This window comes from Pristiophorus japonicus, chromosome 13, assembly GCF_044704955.1.
Source record: "Pristiophorus japonicus isolate sPriJap1 chromosome 13, sPriJap1.hap1, whole genome shotgun sequence".
Classification (NCBI taxonomy): Eukaryota; Metazoa; Chordata; class Chondrichthyes; family Pristiophoridae; genus Pristiophorus; species Pristiophorus japonicus.
This window is the reverse complement of record NC_091989.1, coordinates 66118401-66140410: the sequence shown is the minus strand read 5'-3', so window position 1 is coordinate 66140410 and position 22010 is coordinate 66118401. Positions and strand designations below refer to the sequence as shown.

The 22010-nt window shown below is 46.0% G+C and overlaps 1 protein-coding gene across 1 annotated transcript; it reads right to left on the bottom strand.

Annotated features, from left to right (window-relative positions):
- Window positions 1-11092: 11092 nt before the first annotated feature.
- On the bottom strand, window positions 11093-20513 carry LOC139278104 (calcitonin gene-related peptide 1). The gene is made up of 3 exons (XM_070896763.1): window positions 20428-20513; window positions 19293-19359; window positions 11093-11568 (listed from the first exon to the last, which is right to left on the bottom strand). The coding sequence occupies exons 1-3, from the start codon at window positions 20511-20513 to the stop codon at window positions 11278-11280; spliced, it is 444 nt and encodes a 147-aa protein (XP_070752864.1). The 3' UTR covers window positions 11093-11277.
- Window positions 20514-22010: the final 1497 nt, after the last annotated feature.

Sequence of the window (22010 nt, the reverse complement as noted above, 5' to 3'; positions counted from 1 at the left end):
CACTATTCTCTGTATTTTTGAAACATTGAAAATTGAAATGACTGAAACAGGCATTACGCCATTCGCCTATACAAATAAGGGGCCTTACGCGTGTTTGAGGCCCTCACTGCAAGATTGGTTTGCTCTGAGGCAGCCAGCGCCACTTAGGAAAACCAGGCCTACATGTTGCCTAACCTTAATCGATAAGGTGCCTCATAAAAGGTCACTGCACAATATAAAAGTTCACGAGGTTGGGGGTAATTATATTAGCATGGATAGAGGATTGGCTAACTAAGAGAGCTGTGGAGGCTGGGTCATTGAGTATATTTAAGGCGGAGATAGACAGATTTTTGAGCGTTAAGGGAATAAAGTGTTATGGGGAGCAGGCAGGGAAGTGGAGTTGAGTCCATGATCAGATCAGCCATGATCATATTAAATGGCGGAGCAGGCTCGAGGGGCCAGGTGGCCTACTCCTGTTTCTGTTAGTTATGTTCTTAAAGGGACTGTTGCACGTTGCAACCTACAAGGTAAGTTTTAAAAATCTACTTACCTGAACGTGGAGCTGGGAGAAACAGGGGTGATTCGCCTGACTCCACATTAATTGAACACGGGCTGATGCTGGCTGCCCAATGCCCCTCACCCCCCCCACACACACACACACCCTCAGCCCCCTGCCCCACACACACACCCTCACCACCCGCCCCCCCAACACCCCCCCTCACCCTCCCCCCACACACACTCTCACCCCCCCCCGCCCCACACACACACCCTCACCCCTCCCGCCCCACACACACCCTCACCCCCTCACACGCACCCTCACACCCCCGCCCCACACACACACACCCTCGACCCCCCCCACACACACACCCTCACCCCTCCCGCCCCACACACACCCTCACCCCCCCAGACACACTCTCACCCCCCCCGCCGCACACACACCCTCACCTCCCCTCCGCCCCACACACACCCTCACCCTCCCCACACACACACCCTCACCCCCCCACACACCCTCATCCCCCCCGCCCCACACACACCCTCACCCCCCCACCCCCACACACACACACACACCCTCACCTCCCCTCCGCCCCACACACACACACACACACACCCTCGCCCCCCACCCCCCGTGCCATACACACACCCTCCCCCCACACACACACACACACACCCTCACCCGACCCCAATCACGCTGCTGCTTCCCAACCTGGTTATCCCCTTTGCTCGCCTGAGGGTCGCTGTGAGGTCACCAGGGGCAAGGTCTTCAATTACGCTTTGCTGGCGAGCTGCTACTCTCCCCAACTCGCCGGCTTGATGGAAATGAGAGCCAAGGCCCAACTTTGGGGGTGCCTCGGGCCTCACCATTCAAGTGTAGGGATCTTTTCCTGCGCCACCACCCCACATCTCCACCACCACCACTCCCTCCTCACCACGTGCCCAATAATGGCCACACTGAAATTTCTAGGCCCCTGTATTTAAAATTAACAAAGTAATAAAGATTTCCTCCTTTGTAATGAGTTAGTATTGACAGTTTGATTGAGAGTGTCCTGTCAAATCATTTAATTAAACTCGTGAATCTGGGCCCAATTCTCTACTGTAGTTTATGGGGGCATTCTTTATTGCTACTGAATCAGAGTTTGTAGTAATATCACGCTCAGAGAATTGAAGCCAATGATTTATTTCAATTGTATTCCAATACATGATTGAACTTGGATACAAACAGAGCTGGCGGAGTGCCTCTGGTCAGTGAGCAGGATCTACTTACAGTGTAACTTGGGTTGTATTTAGCTGAGCTTATCTCGACAAATATATAAGGACGATGGTTGTGGTTGTTGCAGGCACCACCACCTTCTCAAGGGCAATTAGGGATGGGCAATAAATGCTGGCTTTGCCAGCGATGCCCACATCCCAGGAACGAATAAAAACAATATTCTTTAATGGTTTGAGATCTTAGCTTGTGAAATATGTATACATTCCTCAGAAGCTTCATGAGGCTGAACCTGGAGGCCCTTTGAATGTTGGATGCATTGCAGATGCATGGTGTAATGACTGGGGCAATTATAACTCTACATACAATTGTGGAGCACCTTAGAGCTCAGGGGTTACATTAACATTACTTTCCTCGACATTCTCAAGGCTTTCTACCTGGTGCCTTATGCTGTCCACATGAAGAACCTGGAAGCTGTGGAAGAATGTAGCTGAATTTTCTTTGGGGCAATGTTGATGGGTGACGCAATAAAGCATATCATTCTCAAAAACAGGAGTGAGGCAAGATTTTCCACAGCCATCCATTCTATTCAATGTTTTCACATGTTGGATGCCATTATAATGAATGGTTTTCAAGTGTCTGCTTCAGGCATTTCTGAACAAAATGTGTTGCTTCTCTTAAAGATGGTTTTGTGTTGTTGGTGGACTTCTCTGGGGGTCTACTGTGCTCCATTTGCCATCCTGAACAATGGTCAAAGTAATGTGATAAGGTGTGAGGTGGCGTGAAATACTTTGCATGGTTCCAGAGGGAATCTGGAAGATAGTAATTACAGGATACTTGGGCCTGGAAATTCGGTTGCGTAGCGCCAGTTGTTTGGGCCATACGGATGATGAATTGGGACCAAAATTACGTTCGGACATTGCACGCATAGGTCTGGTGTGGGCCGCGCGAGATGCCACCTTGGTCAGGGCGGTACGGCGAACGTTAGGAGCATGCGCCAGAAGTATGTTACGTAGGCCGATTGTGATGTCAATCAGCACGCAACGCTGATTTGACGCTAATGCTGCCATTTTCGTCATCAGTACCGATGCTAACGCTCTCTCGTAACCACACACACCTGACGTGTGTTCGGCAGCAAGAAGGACCCTCCACAAACGATATTTAAATGGGTCATCACCAACTTTCAGGTGGCTTGTTTTTGATTTCTACTGGCTCTGTGTACGTTTGTGGAACTGTTTGGAGCTTTCTCGAGTTATTTAAAGTTGGTGAGATGGAAGGGAGTGGTGCTGCAAGTGTACAAGGTCTTGCTTCTGACTTCAAGTCAGACCACTTGCTCCCAGTCATGGGTGCTCCAATTTTCATCCCCTTTGGCCTGCAGCATGACAGGGCGGTGGAGCAGAGGCAGCAAAGAAGAGGACAAGCTGCTTGCAGAGACTGGAGGGGACAAGGGCTCTAAGCGGGAGGCCTTACCCAACTCGGGTCTTCTGAGATCAATTCTCTTACCTCGACCTGAGCCAGGAGCAGTATGTGTGAAGTGTCTGTGCTTTACCAAGAAGGTGTTCACAGAACTCTGCCAACTCTTGCAAACAGACCTGCAGCCTCACTGCAGGGCAATGTCAGCACTGCCAGTGGCTGTGAAGGTGACCGTGGCCATGAATTTTTTCGTGTTGGGATCCTTCCAGGCTGGAGCAGGTGACATCTGTAACATCTGATGCATAAGAAAGGTGACAGATGTTCTTTATGCAAGGAGATGTTCTTTATCGGCGTGGTCCTGGTCTGCAGGACCATCAGCAGGCCGGGGCCATTAAAGGGAGCAGCGTGTGGCGGCATACCACTGCAGGGAGCAGCGCGTGCTGCTGCAGGATGGCCAGGTCATTGATTACAGTGTGGGCAGGCATAGCAGGAGGGGCGAAGGAGTGGCAAGAGTTTGTAGATGGAAGTGACCAGGGCCCAAGAGAGGCGTGAGTTTGGGGCCCAGAAGAGGTGAGGGCCCAGGGGCAGCACGGGCCAGCCCACACTGCGATATGTGTGCGCACTGGGTCCGTGCAACAGAGCTGGTCTTCAATCATCTTGGTTAACCCTTGCCACTGGACCAAGACCTAGCTCTGTCAAGCCCGTGTGGTGGCTGGTGTGCAACGGCCACCACACGTTAAAAAAATCCATGCACAGGCATCTTCCACCCTTCAAGATGTAGTTCGGGATCTGGAATATTAGGTCCTTCATTGAAACAACTGTGAACTCATCCCTTTTTAGCGTGGAAGCAAGTCATCCTCACTTCGAGGGACTGCCTATGGTGATGTTGCAAGGAGAGGGGACTTAACTGTCTTGTCTCTGACCAGAGAGAAGCAGGCAGAGCGTGCATATGGCTTTGCCAACATCGCGGGCTTCCCTGTGGTGCAGGGCACCATCGATGGCACACATGTGGCTTTGCGGGTGTTGTATCTAAATGCTGAGATGTACTGCAACCGCAAAGGTTACTGTTAGATCTCTTAATTTCCAATGAAATACGAACTCCGATTGTCGTTTTTAATGTCACTTTATTTCTGGCAGCAGTAACAAGTTCTTGGCTTTAAGCCAGGTCTATGACCTTCTGGGACCACATGGTCAAAATGGCTGTACTTATACCTGGATCAATTTACAGAAAAGAACTCGCCTTCTTTGACCTTATTGGCTCAATTAATCGTCTTTTAACCTTTTAATTGGCTCGCTACCCAAGGGTCCTAAAATGTCAAGTTGATTGATGCCTTAATGCAACATGCTGAACTGCATGTAGCAGCCTTGACTTGGGGGTCTGTGAATTTTCACAGTCTGTCTAAATGCAGCCTGTTTGAATTCTCTATCAGTTACATTCGCTAAATGAGCAGTCGGTGTGCGATCATGCTCAGCACATCACGGTGGTGATTGCCCGGTATCCTGGCAGCAGTCATAAGACTTTTATTCTGCGCCAGTGAGCTGCTCCCTCAGTGTTATGTATTGATGTGTGTATCGTCCTGGTACCTTAAATGTAATGTAAGCACAATGCTACACCACAGAGGGCGCTGTGGTGGGAAACCTGGAAGTGCCTGCAACAGGCACTATAAAAGGCTGACCACCACACCTGAGAGGCACTCTGGAGCTGAACAATAAAGGACGAAGGTCACAGTAGTTAGATTTACACCAGACCGTGTGGTGTCAGTGATTTGTGTGCTACATACACCACATTGGCGACAAGGAAGCGGACGAACTCCACGCAACCATGGCTACTCTGGGCTCGCTAAAGAATTTTATGATGGGCAATGATTGGGAGGCCTTCACGGAAAGGCTTGAGTACTACTTCACAGCAAACGACCTGACGGAAGACACGGACGCAATGAGAGATAAGCGTAAGGCGATATTGCTCTCCAGTTGTGGAGATGAGGTTTACTGTCTCATCAGGGATTTGCTGGCACCCGGGAGCGCCAGGGACAAGTCATACGAGGAGCTGACTGAACTCATTCATGACCAGTTGAAACCGAAGGAGAGCATCCTCACGGCCAGATACAAATGTTACCATCACTGCAGACCTGAGGGCCAGGATGTCACCAAGGAGAATTGGCTGGCTAACAGAAAGCAGAGAGTCGGGATAAATGGGTCCTTTTCGGGTTGGAAATCGATAGTTAGTGATGTGCCACAGGGATCGGTGCTGGGACCACAACTGTTTACAATATACATAGATGACCTGGAAGAGGGGACAGAGTGTAGTGTAACAAAATTTGCAGATGACACAAAGATTAGTGGGAAAGCGGGTTGTGTAGAGGACACAGAGAGGCTGCAAAGAGATTTAGATAGGTTAAGCGAATGGGCTAAGGTTTGGCAGATGGAATACAATGTCGGAAAGTGTGAGGTCATCCACCTTGGAAAAAAAACAAAAAAAGGGAATACTATTTGAATGGGGAGAAATTACAACATGCTGCGGTGCAGAGGGACCTGGGGGTCCTTGTGCATGAATCTCAAAAAGTTAGTTTGCAGGTGCAGCAGGTAATCAGGAAGGCGAATGGAATGTTGGCCTGCATTGCGAGAGGGATGGAGTTCAAAAGCAGGGAGGTTCTTCTGCAACTGTATAGGGTATTGGTGAGGCCGCACCTGGAGTACTGCAGTTTTGGTCACCTTACTTAAGGAAGGATATACTGGCTTTGGAGGAGGTACAGAGACGATTCACTAGGTTGATTCTGGAGATGAGGGGGTTACCTTATGATGATAGATTGAGTAGACTGGGTCTTTACTCCTTGGAGTTCAGAAGGATGAGGGGTGATCTTATAGAAACATTTAAAATAATGAAAGGGATAGACAAGATAGAGGCAGAGAGGTTGTTTCCACTGATCGTGGAGACTAGAACTAGGGGGCACAGCCTCAAAATACAGGGGAGCCAATTTAAAACCGAGTTGAGAAGGAATTTCTTCTCCCAGAGGGTTGTGAATCTGTGGAATTCTCTGCCCAAGGAAGCAGTTGAGGCTAGCTCATTGAATGTATTCAACTCACAGATAGATAGATGTTTAACTAATAAGGGAATTAAGGGTTATGGGGAGCGGGCGGGTAAGTGGAGCTGAGTCCACGGCCAGATCAGCCATGATCTTGTTAAATGGCGGAGCAGGCTCGAGGGGCCAGATGGCCTACTACTGTTCCTAATTCTTATATTCTTATGTTCTTATGTAGTAAGAGAAGGAAGCGGAAGGAAGCCGACAATGGAGACAGCCTCTTTCTGGCTGGGCCAGCCGGGATAAAATCATCTGCCTGATGTATGAGTGAGTGTAGCCCTAATTCCCCTTTCAATACGTCCCACATTTTACCTTCCCTCTGTTACTGACCATCACAGCATCACCTTGGCCACATTGCTGAAATAAACGCCACCACAAAGCAAACTTTTCAATCAAACTTTATTCACCCATTCATCAAATATTACATCACAAATTCAACTAATCACCCTTAATGACTGTCTTGCATGTGCATTTGCCTATCCGAGTGCTTCTATGCAACGCTACCCCAGTGGCTACAGCATGGCTAGTGAAAGGCTGCTGACTTTCAGTGGGGGAGACTGCAGATGGTGTTGCGGGACGACCTTGAGGAGCTCTGGGCCTTGAAGGCTTGGCTTCAGACTGCACCACCTCAGCATGGACAGCAGCAGTCTGGGCTGCCTAGCTGAGAGACAACAGCAAGGGTACTGGCTGAGTGGCAGTGGTGGGAGACGAATGCTGTCCTCCTGAAAGATTAATCCACTGCCACTGCCCCGGGGCAGCGTCTCAGCAACCCTGGTAATCTGCTGAGCACAGACTGCTGGACTGCTGTGACACTCTGCAAGACCCTTTCAACACTGGTAAACCCAGCCATAATGGCAGTAGTCTGTGTTTCCATTGCAGCACTCATACTTCGGCCATCAGACGCGGCATTATGGTTGTGTCCACAAGTGCATTAATGGTTCTGCCCAGCCCTTCCATACTGGAAAAGACGGGCTCTAATCTCTGCTCAAAGCCCTGTGCAAGGCTGGAGCTGGACTCCTCCATGCTCCTTGACATTGCACTCAAGTTTTCTGGCTGGCCTGCCAAAGCACCAAGCATTTCATTGTGCACCCCCATCAGTGTTCTTCCGTAGGCCGCCCCATCGAGGTCTTCATTCGAGTCCTCGGCAGAAGAGCTCATGTGCGACCTCGCCTTCCAGGGAGCTGGCACCTGAGCTATCCTTTCCCTCTGCCCTGGCTGCAGGCCACTCATGCCTGGTGTCTCACCATGTGCAGATCCCGCATCTAACCTATCCTCTAAAGTATGCAGAGTGTCAGTATCTGAGCTGGTGGCTGGGAGAGTGAAATCAAATGATGGTGTTTCTTCTTTTTCTTCTTCACTTTCCTCTCCCTCCAGTTGTTCGACCACTGGATGGGCAGGCCGGTTTTCTTCGGTGTCTGAAATGAGAAAGGCACAAGGGTAAGTTTTTGGTGAGGTGGTGGGAGAACAAGAGCTGCATGCTTACACCATGTGCAAATTGCAAGTCAGAAAAGATTGTGGGATGAAGGGGAAGTGGGATGTGAGAAGGAGGATTACGTATGAGAACACCGGCAGCCTGTATTCCTACAGCCCCATTGCTGACCTCGGCTCAGCCAAGCCCCTGCCAACAATGGCCAGCACTGTCTCCTCCAAGGTGATGTAGGCAAGCCTGTCTCCCACCGGTTAAGGTCTGCTGGAATCTGATGGATGCACCACCTTTTCCTGCAAGAGAAAGGCAAGTGTGTCAGTGAGTGTGGATTAATGTGTTTAGATGGTGTGTCTGTCATAGTTGAATAGCTAACAATGTGTTCATGCTGTGAGATGTGGGTGTGAGGCTTGCAGCAGTGGTAAGTGTGTGAGGGTGAGGTGACACATGAATGTGAGGAATGAGTCCTGATTGGTAGATTGTTGGAGTGATGGGGCTGTGGTGCATTGAGCAATGTGTGAGGCTAGTGGTGCAGATGGTGAGATATGGCATTTGACGATGAATTCACTGACCTTGACCATACGTATGAGGTCATTAAACTTCTTCCTGCACTGAGTCCAGGTCTTCATGGTTCTACTGCTGGCATTCACCACATTGACTATTTTATCCCACTATAGTCTTTTCAATTGCCTGGAGGGCCTCCTGGCCCCCTGTGGGAAGAGAACCTCTCTCCTGGAGTTGATCTCCTGGACCAACGCCTCCAGTGCTGCATCGGAGAATCTTGGAATCCTTTCTCTGGCCTTTTGAGCCATTACACAGTCGCATTTTTAGTAACAGTCGCCTCCACAATCACTTCCAGTATCTGATGCAGGCAGAAGGCACCTCCCCTTTAAGAGGTGCAGACTGCCTTTAAGTTGTTCAGGCTAGCTTTAATTTGAGCTAGCCTTGCACAAACTTGAGCCCCCTGCTGAGCATTCAGCCATTCAGCAGTACATTCAGCACTGGGCTGAATGCTGCAATCATGCAAAGTAGCAGGCTGCACGAATTTTACATACTACCTGCAGTCCTCCGAACAGATGCGGTTTGCTATTGCATCGCGATCCACGCGCCCGTTTTCAGGGGCTACCGAATTTGTATGCCAAGGAGTGCCTGTTAAAAACTGTTGATTCATATCAATATCTGAGGACTCTGATGGATGCCAACTTTAGTTCAAGACAACATTGGGAAGGCGATAATGCATCCTTGTCGTGTCTTCAATGGCAGCACAGTCGTCAAAGTAGGTTAAGCTTCTGGCAAATAAATGTGTACCTAACCAGTTGTCCTTCATGAGATGGAGTTCTTCTGTAAGCAATGCAAGGGCTTCTTTCATGCCTTGAGATCCAGGACCAAGCTGTGAGGTGGCTTTGTGGTGAAAAAAAAGGGAAATGTTTGCAGGGAAGGAAGGCCTACAACGATCTGTTACTCACCACCCTGAATGAGGAGCCTACCTCATGGTAGGTATGTCTCTTTGCCAAATCCCCTCGAATGAGGAATTGAATTAAGCAGTTGGTGATGCGTAAGCTTGGTGCTGGCATTGGACAAATAAAATGTCAAGTTGCTGGCATGTCTTGAGTCATTGTGTTCAGCTGCTTCCATCATTCTGGAGGCAGATGCCCACCAAATAACTGATGAGTAAATGTTGTGTATTGGGACAGCAGCTGCTGGAAGGTGTTACCTGAGGCTAGGTATGTGAACACGTACCCATTCATCATCATAGGCAGTCCCTCGAAACAAGGATGACTTGCTTCCACGCCAAAAAAGGATGAGTTCACAGGTGTTTCAATAAAGGACCTAATATTCCAGGTCCTGAACTACATGCTGTAGGGTAGAAGATGCCTGTGCGTGGATTTTTTTTAACGTGTGGTGGCCGTTGCACACCAGCCACCACACAGGCTTGACAGAGCTCGGTCTCTGTCCAGTAGCAAGGATTAACCAAGATGACTGGAGACCAGCTCTGCTGCACGGGCCTAGTGCGCACACATATCGCAGTGTGGGCTGGTCTGTGCTGTCCCTGGGCTCTCGCCTCTTCTGGCCCTGAATTAGCCCAAGGTTCGGTGTCCATCCTGCTTGTGCTGCAGAGAGGCAAACAATTGATCCCCATCTTCAATGCTGGAACCATGAATGGGGGTGTGGTGGCGGTCTGTGCTGTAGTCACGACACTGTTGGTAATGTACAGGTTCTGATGAGCTATACCTCGTGATATTCAGGAGGAACCCCTGGTGCCTTCTGCCAACCTAGTGAGAGCTCAAACCCATGCGTGTCCATTGCCTGATGACCTACTAATGATAATCCTCCTTGAACAGGGAGTTAAGCAGACTCTCGCTGTGGTTGAATTGGCTCCAAACTGACACTCCTGGAGACTGGAACCAAGCAATGCTCCAGGGTTGATTTGATCATTCGATTCTTGAGCCAGGCAGGTCTACGGTATTCTAGACCACTGTTGATAAATGACTAGTCGGCCTGACTCACTGATGGGACCTGGAGGGATAGACATGTCACTGGGGGCTAAGAATCTTCCCACTCGGCTTCTGATAGCCTTGAAAATCAGTGTGATGACTAGGTTGCTCCTAGCTAGGCAAGTAGCATGAAGCTTATCAGTGCACAGTGCTGGCTTTAAACTAGTTAGACTCCAGGAGTACTCCCATTCACACCTGTTTGTCACTAAGCCTCGCCTCTTACCAAGCTATGTCTACATTCTCTGAGTTTAGATAAGTGAAGTGCATCCTAACAGGCGGAGAGAAGGTTGTGGGTTCAAGTCCCACTCCAGAGACATGAGCACAAAAATCTAGACTCACACTCCAGTGCAGTACTGAAGTAGTGCTGCACAGTTGAAGGTGCCATTTTTTGGATGAGGCATTAAACCAAGGCCTTGCCTGCCCTCTCAAGTGGACATGAAATATCCCATGGCACTATTTAGAAGAAGAGCAGGGGAGTTGTCCCCGGTGACTAATATTTATCCCTCAATCAACATAACAAAAAGTGATTATCTGGTCACTATCACATTGCTGTTTGTGGGAGCTTGCTGTGTGCAAATTGGCTGCCACGTTTCCTACATTACAACAGTGACTACACTTTAAAAGTACTTCATTTGCTATAAAGCACTTTGGGTCGTCCTGACGTCATGAAAGGTGCGATACAAATGCAAGTCTTATTTTTCTTTCATGGCACACCAAAGAAATGGATACTAAGTATATAGATTTCTCAGTAATTTGGTTTGGAGATTCCTAAGCATAGCGATGGGTTTCTGCACATGTCATGCACCTTACTGACCAGAAAACATATATTTCATGCTCATCCAGTAATGGTATCTACACAGAAATTCAAATATAGACCAGCTTTTAAAAAAAATTCTCAATATTTGTCTTTAATAGATTCAAAATAACTTAGTTATTACAATTAATTCATGTAGTACCAGCAGGTTTCTTTAAATTAAAAACATGCAGAGAACTTCATACATCGAACAATGAACCTGGTCATATCCATACTGTTGTTCCAAACGCAACCGGCCAGGAACAGTGAAACAGGGCACAACTGCTTGAAACTTCTAAAACAGGTGAGCATTATCATCCTCTACTGACATTGCAGCTACAGAAAGAATCTACCAACTTTAAGAAAATGACCCTGGATTGCTCTGAGTTCTAGCGTTGGAGATAACTGAGGACTTCTCTGCTGTACAGTCCCATGCCGTCTCTCTTGCCGTAAGTGTTTGACCCGACATTTGTTGGCGTGTAGAAGGGTCCCAAGCTGTTACTGGAGCGACTCAAAAAGTCTGCCAGGCGCTGTGTCACACAGGTGGCCAGGTTACACTTCCTCTTTCCCACACGGAAGCTGCAAGAGTAAATAGAACATAAGAGCATAAGAAATAGGAACAGAAGTAGGCCATTTGGCCCCTCGAGCTTGCTCCGCCATTCAATAAGATCATGGCTGATCTGATCTTGGCCTCAACTCCACTTCCCTGCCCGCTCCCCATAACCCTTGACTCCCTTATCATTCAAGCATAACCCTTGACTCCCATATCCTTCTAAATAATAGACTCTGTTAGGGTCGCTGCACTTTGTGGTGCAAAGGAATAAGATAAAACCTTTAGCTTATTCTGAAAATCCCATGAGAAAAATGTCATCACAACTCTGATTCTACTGCACAATAGGAACTTTAGGAACAGGAGTAGGCCATTCAGTTCCTCAAGCCTGTTTTGTCATTCAATTAGATCATGGCTGATCTGTACCTCAACTCCAATTACCCATCTTTGCTACATATCCCTTGATACCCTTACCTAACAAAAATCTAATGCTCTCATGGAAAGTTTCAATTGTTCCAGCATCCACAGCATTTTGGGGGGAGAGAGTTCCAGATTTCTAATGCCTTTTGTGTGGTAAAAGTTCCTCTTGATTTCCCTCCAAAATGCAAACAAGTTTGCTGATCCGGTGTGTAGATCTTATGCAAGAGAAAATGTTTGGGAAATGTCAATGGGTAACCAACTACTAACACAAGTATCCCCTATTATTGGAACTGTAAATCAAAGGGCATGTTACACAGCAATATTGCCCAAATAGCATCTCAGTTGCATCAGGGAAATGGTATCATGAATAACACTGCATGAAAGATGCTCGGTAACCAGAATGAATCCTAGAGCTGTTTAAGACAACATTCATTTATTTTTGATCCAGACAGGTCTGCGATATTATGGGCCACTTAATAAATGACTAGCCAGCCTGGCTCACTGATGGGGCCTGAAGGGGTAGACTTGTCACTGTGGGTTGAAATTCTTCCCACTTAGCTTCAGATAGCCCTGTAAATCGATGTCTGATAGCTAGGTTGGTCCGAGCTGATATGCAAGTACCTGTATAGCAACACAAAAGCAATTTTAAAAGGATTCATATAATATAATTTGATATTGTTTTGGATGTTCTAGATTTAATATAGTGATTTAGATGTAAAAGTATTTGCCAGTATTTTAAAATTCACTTTTAAATCATTATGTCTTCCATTCTCACAGATGCCACTTAATATTTCTTCAGCTGAGATGAGAATCTAAACTACAGCTTTTTCTACAAGTCCCATGAACAATGAATACTGATCATTAAACAGGAGATGCCCAAGAATGGATCAAAATGACTAGGGAATCCCCTCACCTGTGACCAGGTGAGACATCCCATCATAACATGCCCCACTTTATCCAACAATGCACCTACTGATTGCCCCTAACAGTGAAATGCAGACTCAAGTCATCAGCAGCCCCGTGACATGAATGCTTATTTTCCAACAAGGTGTGCACAGGATCAAGCCCTAGGAATAATTAGAGAGCCAAAAACATCCAATTCAAAGCCAGTCATTCAAGACCTGTGCTGTCAATCGCCATTTGTCCCATTATACCACACCCAGCCATATATCCCTATAAATATCAAATCACAAGATAATTATGCATTAGAAGGATTTGGGGCCAACTTAGTTCAGTTATTTAGAAAGACACAAGTGCTCCCATTTCAGCATCCAATTTTTTCTTATGCAACTCCAGGGTTTCTGCCTCCACCACTCTATCTGGGAGTGTTCATCACTCTTCGTGCCTTATACTAGTCTGAGTCTGTGTCCCCTTGTCCTACTCTCACAATTTAGTTTGAAGTAATTTTCTGGATTTCATTTACCTTTTCCCAAGTGTTTACTCTCGTAAATCACAATAAAGTCACCCATTAGACGTCTGCTTTCTAGATGAAAATCTTACCTCATAAATCAGACTTCTGACACGATGGGTCAATCTTATGGCTCTTCTGTAAACTGGCTGCAGAGGTTGACCGTGTATCTCTCTGATGTCTCGAGGACTAGAACTGTGGTATGACCAGTGCACCATACAGCGTGAGCACAATTTCCTCTAATTGTATGCTACTGATTTGGTTTCATAGTTCAGCATTCTATTAGCTTTGTTGTTTATGAACCTAACTTCTCAATTTCATGCAGGGCCTACAACCTGGAGGCATAGATTTAAAGTAACTGGAAGTATGTTTAGAGAGGATTTGAGGGGAAATTTATTCACCCAGAGGGTGGTGGGGGTCTGGAATTTACTGCCTGAAAGGGTGGTAGAGGCAGAAACCCTCACCACATTTAAAAAGTACTTGGATGTGCACTTGAATTGCTGTAACCTACAGGGCTATAAAGAGCTGAAAGTGGAATAAGGCTGGATAGCTCTTTGTTGGCCGACATGGACATGATGGGTCGAAATGGCCTCCTTCCGTGCTGTCAATTTCTATGGGCTAGACTTTCCCTAAAGCCCCCCACCGCCGGATTGCCGCCCAAAAAGACCGCTAAGATTCTTCAAATGACGCTGGTGAAAAATTCCGTAAAGAAGAGAAAAAATATCGGCTGGCGAGAAAATGAATTTTACATGTAGATTCTCGGCGGTTAAACGCGATCCTGGGCAAATTGGGCGGTTCTTAACCAGAATGGGTGGTAAGTACTCAAAATTTAGACCGAGGCTGCGGTTGGTCCTTGGGAGGAGGGAAACTCAAAAAATATATTTTCAATGAAACAAAAAAATAAAAATTTAAAAAACATTCTCAAGACCCTTTTTAATCGTCATGAAAGAATTTAAAAATAATTATAAAAAAAACCCTTTAACTTACCTTTCTTTGCAGGGTACTGCCCTGTTTCCGGCAGCTTTTCGTGGGTGGATTTTTCGATCTTACCTGTGGGTCACCGCTGAGCCAAAACTTGGACTGTGGTGGCTTTCTTGGCAGTGCACGCGGATGCACGTGGGCGGTCTGCTCCCCAGCGGTATTTTAAAATGTCGGCGGAACTCTTTAAAAAATGAAGTGAAAACTTTCGCCGGGTGGTTTTTCACCAAAAAAGAGCAACACCGCCGAGAAAACCAGTGAAAAGGAAGAGGGAAGTCTAGCCCATAATATGATTCTATGCACTGAATATCTAGCTCCATCAACAGATTAACAAAATTTCATACAAATCAACCACTTAACAAATGTCATGTTTTCATTTCTCTGATTTTATTGCACTAAAGATGACCTTGGAAAGGAAGTACTATTGCAACATAACTAACAGGGCAATAAAGCAGCTCGATAGTCAACGCGACTGCAGAACATTCCCTTTATTGTTATAGCACACTGCCAGTGCTAAAATTCTACTATTGCTGCTCACATCACTTCCCTGAAACATAAAGCTGAAATCCCACCTTGAATGTGGGTCTGAGAGTCACCAGTCTCGGCCAGGTTACACAGCAATAGGCAGACAAATAAATCATGTTTCCCACCCCAATAGTATAAATCGAAACATTGTAAAAAAAAATCTGGGTTTAGAGCTTGTATTTAAAATGATCTGCCATTCAATAAACTTAACATCTAACATCTAATATTCTTCTTCATCCATCCTATAATCTGCTACTCCCACTGTATCCAATTAGTTTTATTACAGGTGCAAATAAGTGAATCAATATTATAATACAAGTCTCTATTAATATTTTGTTAGTTGTCAGCATTCAGTTCCTTTACATTAAATTTTAATTGTCCTTTGTTTGCATTTTCACAATGTGCACAGACAGGCATTGAATGATCTGAACTGATCTTATAGTTCTAATAAAAAGTCATCGACCTGAGACATTAACTCTGTTTCTCTCTCCGCAGATACTGCCTGACCTGCTGAGTACTTCGGTTTTTATTTCAGATTCCCAGTACTTTGCTTTTGTGTTGCTGTAGTTTTAATATTGTTTTATTGAGGAGAGTTCAAAATTTTAATTGTCGTCTTTGAAAAATAATCAAATTAGCATTAGATTATAAAAATCAGAAAATGGGAAAGCTGACCAATCAGAAGCAGCTGTTCTTCAGGAGGAGGTATATTAATATTCTTGTCGTTCTGTTTTCAAGAATGAAAATCCCATGACTCTCCAATCTTGTCTCATAGGTCAGACTTGTGTCATGAGGAGACAACCTTATGGCTTGTCTGCAAACTGCTTGACCATCTCCCTGGTGTCTCCACGACCAGAACTAGATGTAGTGCTGCAGATGGAGTTAACCAGCGCACCATATGATTTGAACATGACTTCCTCTGACTTGTACTCTATTATTTTGGCTTTATAGTTCAGCATTCTTTACATACATAGAATTGCATAGAATTTACAGCAAGAAACAGGCCATCGGCCAACAGGTCTATCTGGTGGGTTTTATGCTCTACACGAAGCTCCTCCCACCCTATTTCATCTCTCCCTATCAGCATATCCTTCTATTCCTTTCTCCCTCATGTGTTTATCTAGCTTCCCCTTAAATGCATCTATGCTATTCACCTCAACCACTCCCTGTAGTAACAAGTTCCACATTCTCACCACTCTCTGGGTAAAGACGTTTCTTCTGAATCCGCTATTTGATTCCTTGATGTCTAGCTTATATTGATGGCCTCTAGTTATGCTCTTCCCCACAAGTGAAAACACTCTCTTGTGTCAACTCTGCCAAAACCCTTTCATAGGTCACCCCTCAGCCTTCTCGTGAATTCCCTACGGCATTTATTAGTGACTTTCTTATATTTATGAACTCTATTTTTGGACTGCCCCACAAATAGAAACATCTACCCTATCAAACCCCTTCATCATTTTAAAGACCTCTATTAGGTCAGACCTCAGCCTTCTCTTTTCAGCCTCTCAGTTCTGGTGTCAGCCTTGTAAATCTTTTTTGCACCTACTCCAGTATCTCTATACCAGTTTGATAATATGGAGACGAGAACTGTGCACAGTACAGTTCTGTATGCATTAATGTTTTCGCCCCTCTCTTTCTTTTCTCTCTGTTTTTCAATCTTACTACAATGCTTGCTTATCTTCCATGGTTGTCAGTTATGATGATGAAACCGAAATGTTAACCTGTCTTTTCTTTTCTCCGATGCTGACTGATCTGCATGTTATCTCAGACTTCCATCACCTGCAGCTCTTATCACATCTCAGCAAATGGTCAGGATGCTGCCAGCTATTTGAGCTGAAATGTTATTTTTATTTGGGATCATGCAATGTGTGGTGAATAGTACCTCTTTGCTTTGAAAAGCTCTTCCATGGGCAAAGCAGCGGACCAGCCCATTAGGGATCTCTTCCTCAGCACTGGGACCAACCAGGAGTTCCACTCAGCAGGTACAGCATCTTGGTCTCTGGAAAGTACAGAGTATCTGTGGATTTGGTGGGAAACAGTAAACAAAATTAGGGGGAAAAAAGCAGCAAACGTTGGGATATGCTTTGGAGAGCAGAGCTTTGTTCGCGTTTGTTACCTCCAGACTCGACTAATCCAGTGCTCTCCTGGCCGGCCTCCCATCTTCCACCCTCCGTAAACTAAGTTGCAGCAAATCCCGCTTACCCCTGTATTCCTGGTCCACCAATGCCTCGATTTAAAAATTCTTATCCTCATGTACAAATCGCTCTATGGTCTCACCCTCCTTATATCTGTAACCTCACAGCAGGAGCGGCGAGGTTCGGGCGAAGGAGTGGCGAGAGATTGTAGAGGGATGTAATTGGGGCCCAGGAGAGGCACGAGTTCAGGGCCAGAAGAGGCAAGGGCCTAGGAGCAGTACGGGTCAGCCCACACTGCGATACGTGTGTGCACTAGGTCCGTGCAGCAGAGCAGGTCTCCAGTGGTTAATGCTTGCCACTGGACCAAGACCTAGCTCTGTCAAGCCCGTGTGGTGGCTGGTGTGCAACGGCCACCACATGTTAAAAAAATCCACGCACAGGCATCTTCCACCCTTCAAGATATAGTTCAGGACCTAGAATATTAGGTCCTTCATCGAAACACCTGTGATCTCATCCTTTTATGGCGTGGAAGCGTCATCCTCGTTTCGAGGGACTACCTATGATGATGATGAACCTCCTTCAGCCCTACAGCCTTCCAGGAACTCTGTGTTCCTCCACCCCTGGCCTCTTGTGAATCTCCCACTTCCCTCTCCCCACCATCGGTGGCTGTGCCTTCAGCCGTTCAGGCTCTAAGCTCTGGAATTCCCCGGCCCCACCCCCTGCCAACAAACCTCTTTGCAGATCCCCCTCTCACCATTCCTTTAAGATGCTACTTCAAACCTACCTCCTCGCCTTTCCTATTGTTTCTTTCTTTGGTTCTGTGCCAATTTTTGCCTGATTACGCTCCTGTGAAACACCTTAGGACGTTTTACTATATTAAAGGTGCTATATAAATGCAAGATGTTGTTGTTCTTGCACTGTGGCACATCAGTACAATGTCACTTTTTCAGTCACTGGATTGTTGAGCATTACACAAATGTCCCTATTCCGAACACTCTCTGTTGATTAAGGAAACAAATAAAGTTTCTCAATGTAGTTCAAAAGAACTGAAAAATTGCAGTTAAAGCCTGCACTAAAAAGATTTACTCCCTCAACTACGTGAGCACATTGCTCACTCATACATCAGCTCAAATTTTTTAAAGCTATTTTACCTTGGTTTAAAACAACTGCAGGGCGGAGAAATCGACAGATTACAAAGTGATTTCCCATCTTCCCCTATCTAACCCATCCATCCCCAATTCCTATCCCACTCCCCCCATCTTCAACCACATAATCTCCAGGGACAGGCAGACACACTTTTGGCCAATTTAGAAGCGGGGAAATTCCACTTTTACTACCCAGAAGCGATCACGCAAGCTCCGGGAGATCACGGTGATAATCCCACTGTCCTATTGACCTTCTGTCATGGGAGATGTCTTCCACTCCCAGGAACATGTCCTGTTTCCTTTGAATGCTTGCAGAGGACCTGCACCACCGCCAGTGCAGTATTTCACAATGATGTGCATGAACTTAATGCACATCCTGTAGTTTTGTTAATTTTGAGTTATTTAGACAAATGCTTAAAGCTAAAATAAAGCCATCACAACTTGCATATATATATCGTTGTTAACCCAGCAAAATGTCCCAACGTGCTTCACAAGAATGCTATCAATCAACATTTGACACTGAGCCGCGAAATAGCAGGAGAGATGATTTTAAGGAGCATTTTAAAGGTTTAGGGAGCCAAGGCAGCTGAAAGCACGGCTGCCAATTGTGGAGCGATTATAATTGGGGATGCTCAAGATGCCAGAATTGGAGGAGCGCAGAGCTCTCAAAGGCTTGTTGGGCCTTATATGAACAGAATACATGAACCCATTACATGATCAGAATACTCCCATGTGTCCGAGTCACACATTAAGTGCTTGGACCCAACTACACGTTACACATTTGCAACGTTCTTGCTTATATACTATAAGTGGTCAGGCCCATTCACTGTCTAAATTGATATCAGGTGAGGTGGCATAGAAAGAAGAAAGAATTGGCATTTATATAGCGCCTTTCACCCTTTCACAACCTCAGTGATTCACAGCCAATTAAGTACTTTTGAAATGTGGCAGACAATTTATGTACAGCAAAGTCCCACAAACATCAATGAGATTAATGACCAGATAATCTGATTTAATAATGTTGGCCGTGATGTAGGAATAACTCCCCTGCTCTTCTTTGAGTAGTGCCTTGGGATCGACTACCTGAGAGGGCAGACATGGTTGAAAGTCCCACTCAAAAGACAGCACCTCCAAGAGTGCAGCACCCCCTCAGTACTGCACTAAAGTGTCAGCCTGGATTATGTGCTCAAGTCTCTGGAGTGGGACTTGAAACCACAAACTTCTGACACAAAGGGGCAAGTGCTACCCACTGAGCCAAGGCTGACACAGAAGCAACGAGGAGGAAATTGGAGAGTTTTAGACAGTCCTTGTAACTGCAATTTAAAAGAAAGACAAAAAATACCTTATAATCTCTATTTATCAACTGTGGCTCAGTGGGTAGCACTCTTGCCTCTGAGTCAGAAGGTTGTGGGTTCATAGTCCCACTCCAGAGTCTTGAGCAAGTAATCCAGGCTGACACTCCAGTACAGTGCTGAGGGAGTGCTGCACTGTCGGAGGTGCCGTCTTTCGGATGAGACGTTAAACCGAGGTCCGTCTGCTCTCTCAGGTGGGAGATATCCCTTGTGTCCTGTCCCTCAGTCAACATCACTAAATAAGATTATCTGGTCGTTATCACATTGCTGTTTGTGGGAGCTTGCTGTGTGCAAATTGCCTGCCTCCTTTCCTACATTACAACAGTGACTACACTTCAAAAAAGTATCCCATTGGGTGTAAAGCACTTTGGGATGTTCTGAGGTTGTGAAAGGTGCTATATAAATGCAAGTCTTTCTTCTCATACTGTAAAAGCCCTCATTATTGGATTGATACTACATTGCATAAGACCTTTTTGCAGGACTGAGCACCCACAGCTTAAAAAGAGAAAGCAAATACCACAGAAATACAATTGTAGTAGCACTCTGACGATATAACTAGTATACTAGGTATGGCAAGCTTCCCCAAATCTCTGATCTGGAGTATAAGCACAGTTTACTCGCTGCTAAGTTCCTGTATCCGTTTATTTGGTAGTAAACGATCACCTATAAACTTGTACAGTTAACTAGAAAATGAACAATCTGAAGTATATGTTTATTTTTTTAATAGACAAGTATTTATTTAGACAAGTATTTACCAAATTCAAAACATCAATGTTGATAGGCAGCCGTGCCGATTGAATCTCTTGTCAAGTCTCTGCCTATTATTGTTGCTTTCTATCTATAATGTCCATGTAATGCCAACATGTTTAAAGTAGCAATACAGATCTCTATTCATTGGAAACGTGGGCACGGTGTGGCCTGGATTGTATTAATAAAGGATTGTAAACCAAATTTTTTTTAACCCAGTAAGATAAAAGTGCAATGGCATGCAAGTTCGTTTTTTTTTAACATTCCTTTTTACACACAGACCTGCTTGGGGCAGCCTGTAATCCGTGCAAAGAACTCAGGGACACCGAGGCGACAAGGAGGAAGGTGGAGAGTTTCAGACAGTGCATGACTTCTCCTCGTACCTGCGAATAAACACAAAGACACACAGAGAAACGCTTGCACCGACAAACCTCCAGTCTCATTACCGCGACCACTGAATGTGACTAATATTGTGAACCGATTCACCGGGAAGCGGGCGGTTCGAAGCCAGTTTGGTTGGCAGGCAGTGGTCTTGTATTTGTGTACATCCCGATCGCAAAACATCTGGTCAAGCTCCTCCAATTCCACAACCATTGCAAACATTGTTAGTCCTTCAAACTTTTGCAAGTCCAGAACATACAATTAAAAAAAATAACTACTCTCGTTAAAATTCCGTAACACTATCCTGCAAACAAATACAAACTAACTTACAAGTTAACTTTCGAATTATTGGCATGACTACAGTATAAGGCTCGGTGGGGACCTTTTATTGATTTAAAACTCGAATGATTGAGGAGGGAACCCAACTTGATGGTGGGAGATGAAGACAGCGTGCTGATAAAGGAAACAGTTTCAATTTGAGTGAGTTGCTTCCTTGGGTTGTAAGCTCGTCACTTACTTGCAGTCTCGCTAGTAGCTGGGCGCCGTGTCCCTCACCGGGGCTGAGGAGGAATTGAGAGATTCCTGTGGCTGCTTATCGCTCCTCTGGCTCGGCGCTGTGCAGAGTATTCGCAGTCTTGTCTTGTTTCCCATTGCTGGTGAGTAGCTCTGCTCTTATAAAGCCCAACACCTCTCAGTGTTTGTTTTTTGACGTCAGCCTGGCGAGGAGATATCCAGTCAGGAAATTTCACTTGATAAATCCCCACCCCCATCATAGATAAATGCAGGCAAAGCACTGGGTCAGTGACCCGGTCACAACCCAGGCGTCAAATCATCAACACACAGGTATTGCACTACGTCAGCCCAACACAGAGCAATCTGTGAAGTACATCAGGCACTGCAATTCCACAGCTTCATTACCAACACCCATTTTATAGTGCTGGGCTAACCGCAGCTAAGAGGACCACTCTTCTCAATCAACCAAGCAAACCCTTGAGGGGGAACATTTGGATCAGTTGCAGTGCTCCCTATCCACAGCCAGCGTCCACCCCAGTAAGTTGCAGACCCATTGCCTTGCGTTGCCTTGTTACGTGACTGTCCCCAAAAGGTTGATAGATGACTTAAGTTGTTCTCTGCCCTGATGCCAAGGGCACTGTTGAATGCACCCGATGCTTCCTCTGCCCTTTGCGTGTGACTCCTTCCTCCTACCATAAAGGGTTAAGGACAGCAACACAAAGCCATCCAGTGTGAAATTAGTGCAAGTCTCATGGGGTAAACATGGCCCGACTCCGCCCCTGCGTCAGCTTACCTGCTGCTAAAACCCTCACCCATGCCTTTGTTACCTTTAGACTTGATTATTCCAACGCTCTCCTTGTCGGGCTCCCACATTCTACCCTAGGTAAACTTGAGCTCATCCAAAACTCTACCGCCCGTGTCCTAACTCGCACCAAGTCCCACTCACCCATCACCCCTGTGCTCGCTGAACT

Bases quoted from the DNA above. Each gene is read 5' to 3' on its own strand.
- LOC139278104 (XM_070896763.1), bottom strand. From the start codon at position 20,513: ATGCACTGTCTGAAACTCTCCACCTTCCTCCTTGTCGCCTCGGTGTCC. The intron at 19,360-20,427 runs GTCTGTGTGTAA...TTTAAATTGCAG, and splicing joins TTACAGGCTGCCCCAAGCAG to TTACAAGGACTGTCTAAAAC. The intron at 11,569-19,292 runs GTAGCACTTGCC...GGCCAAGATCAG, and splicing joins TGTCAGCCTTGGCTCAGTGG to ATCAGCCATGATCTTATTGA.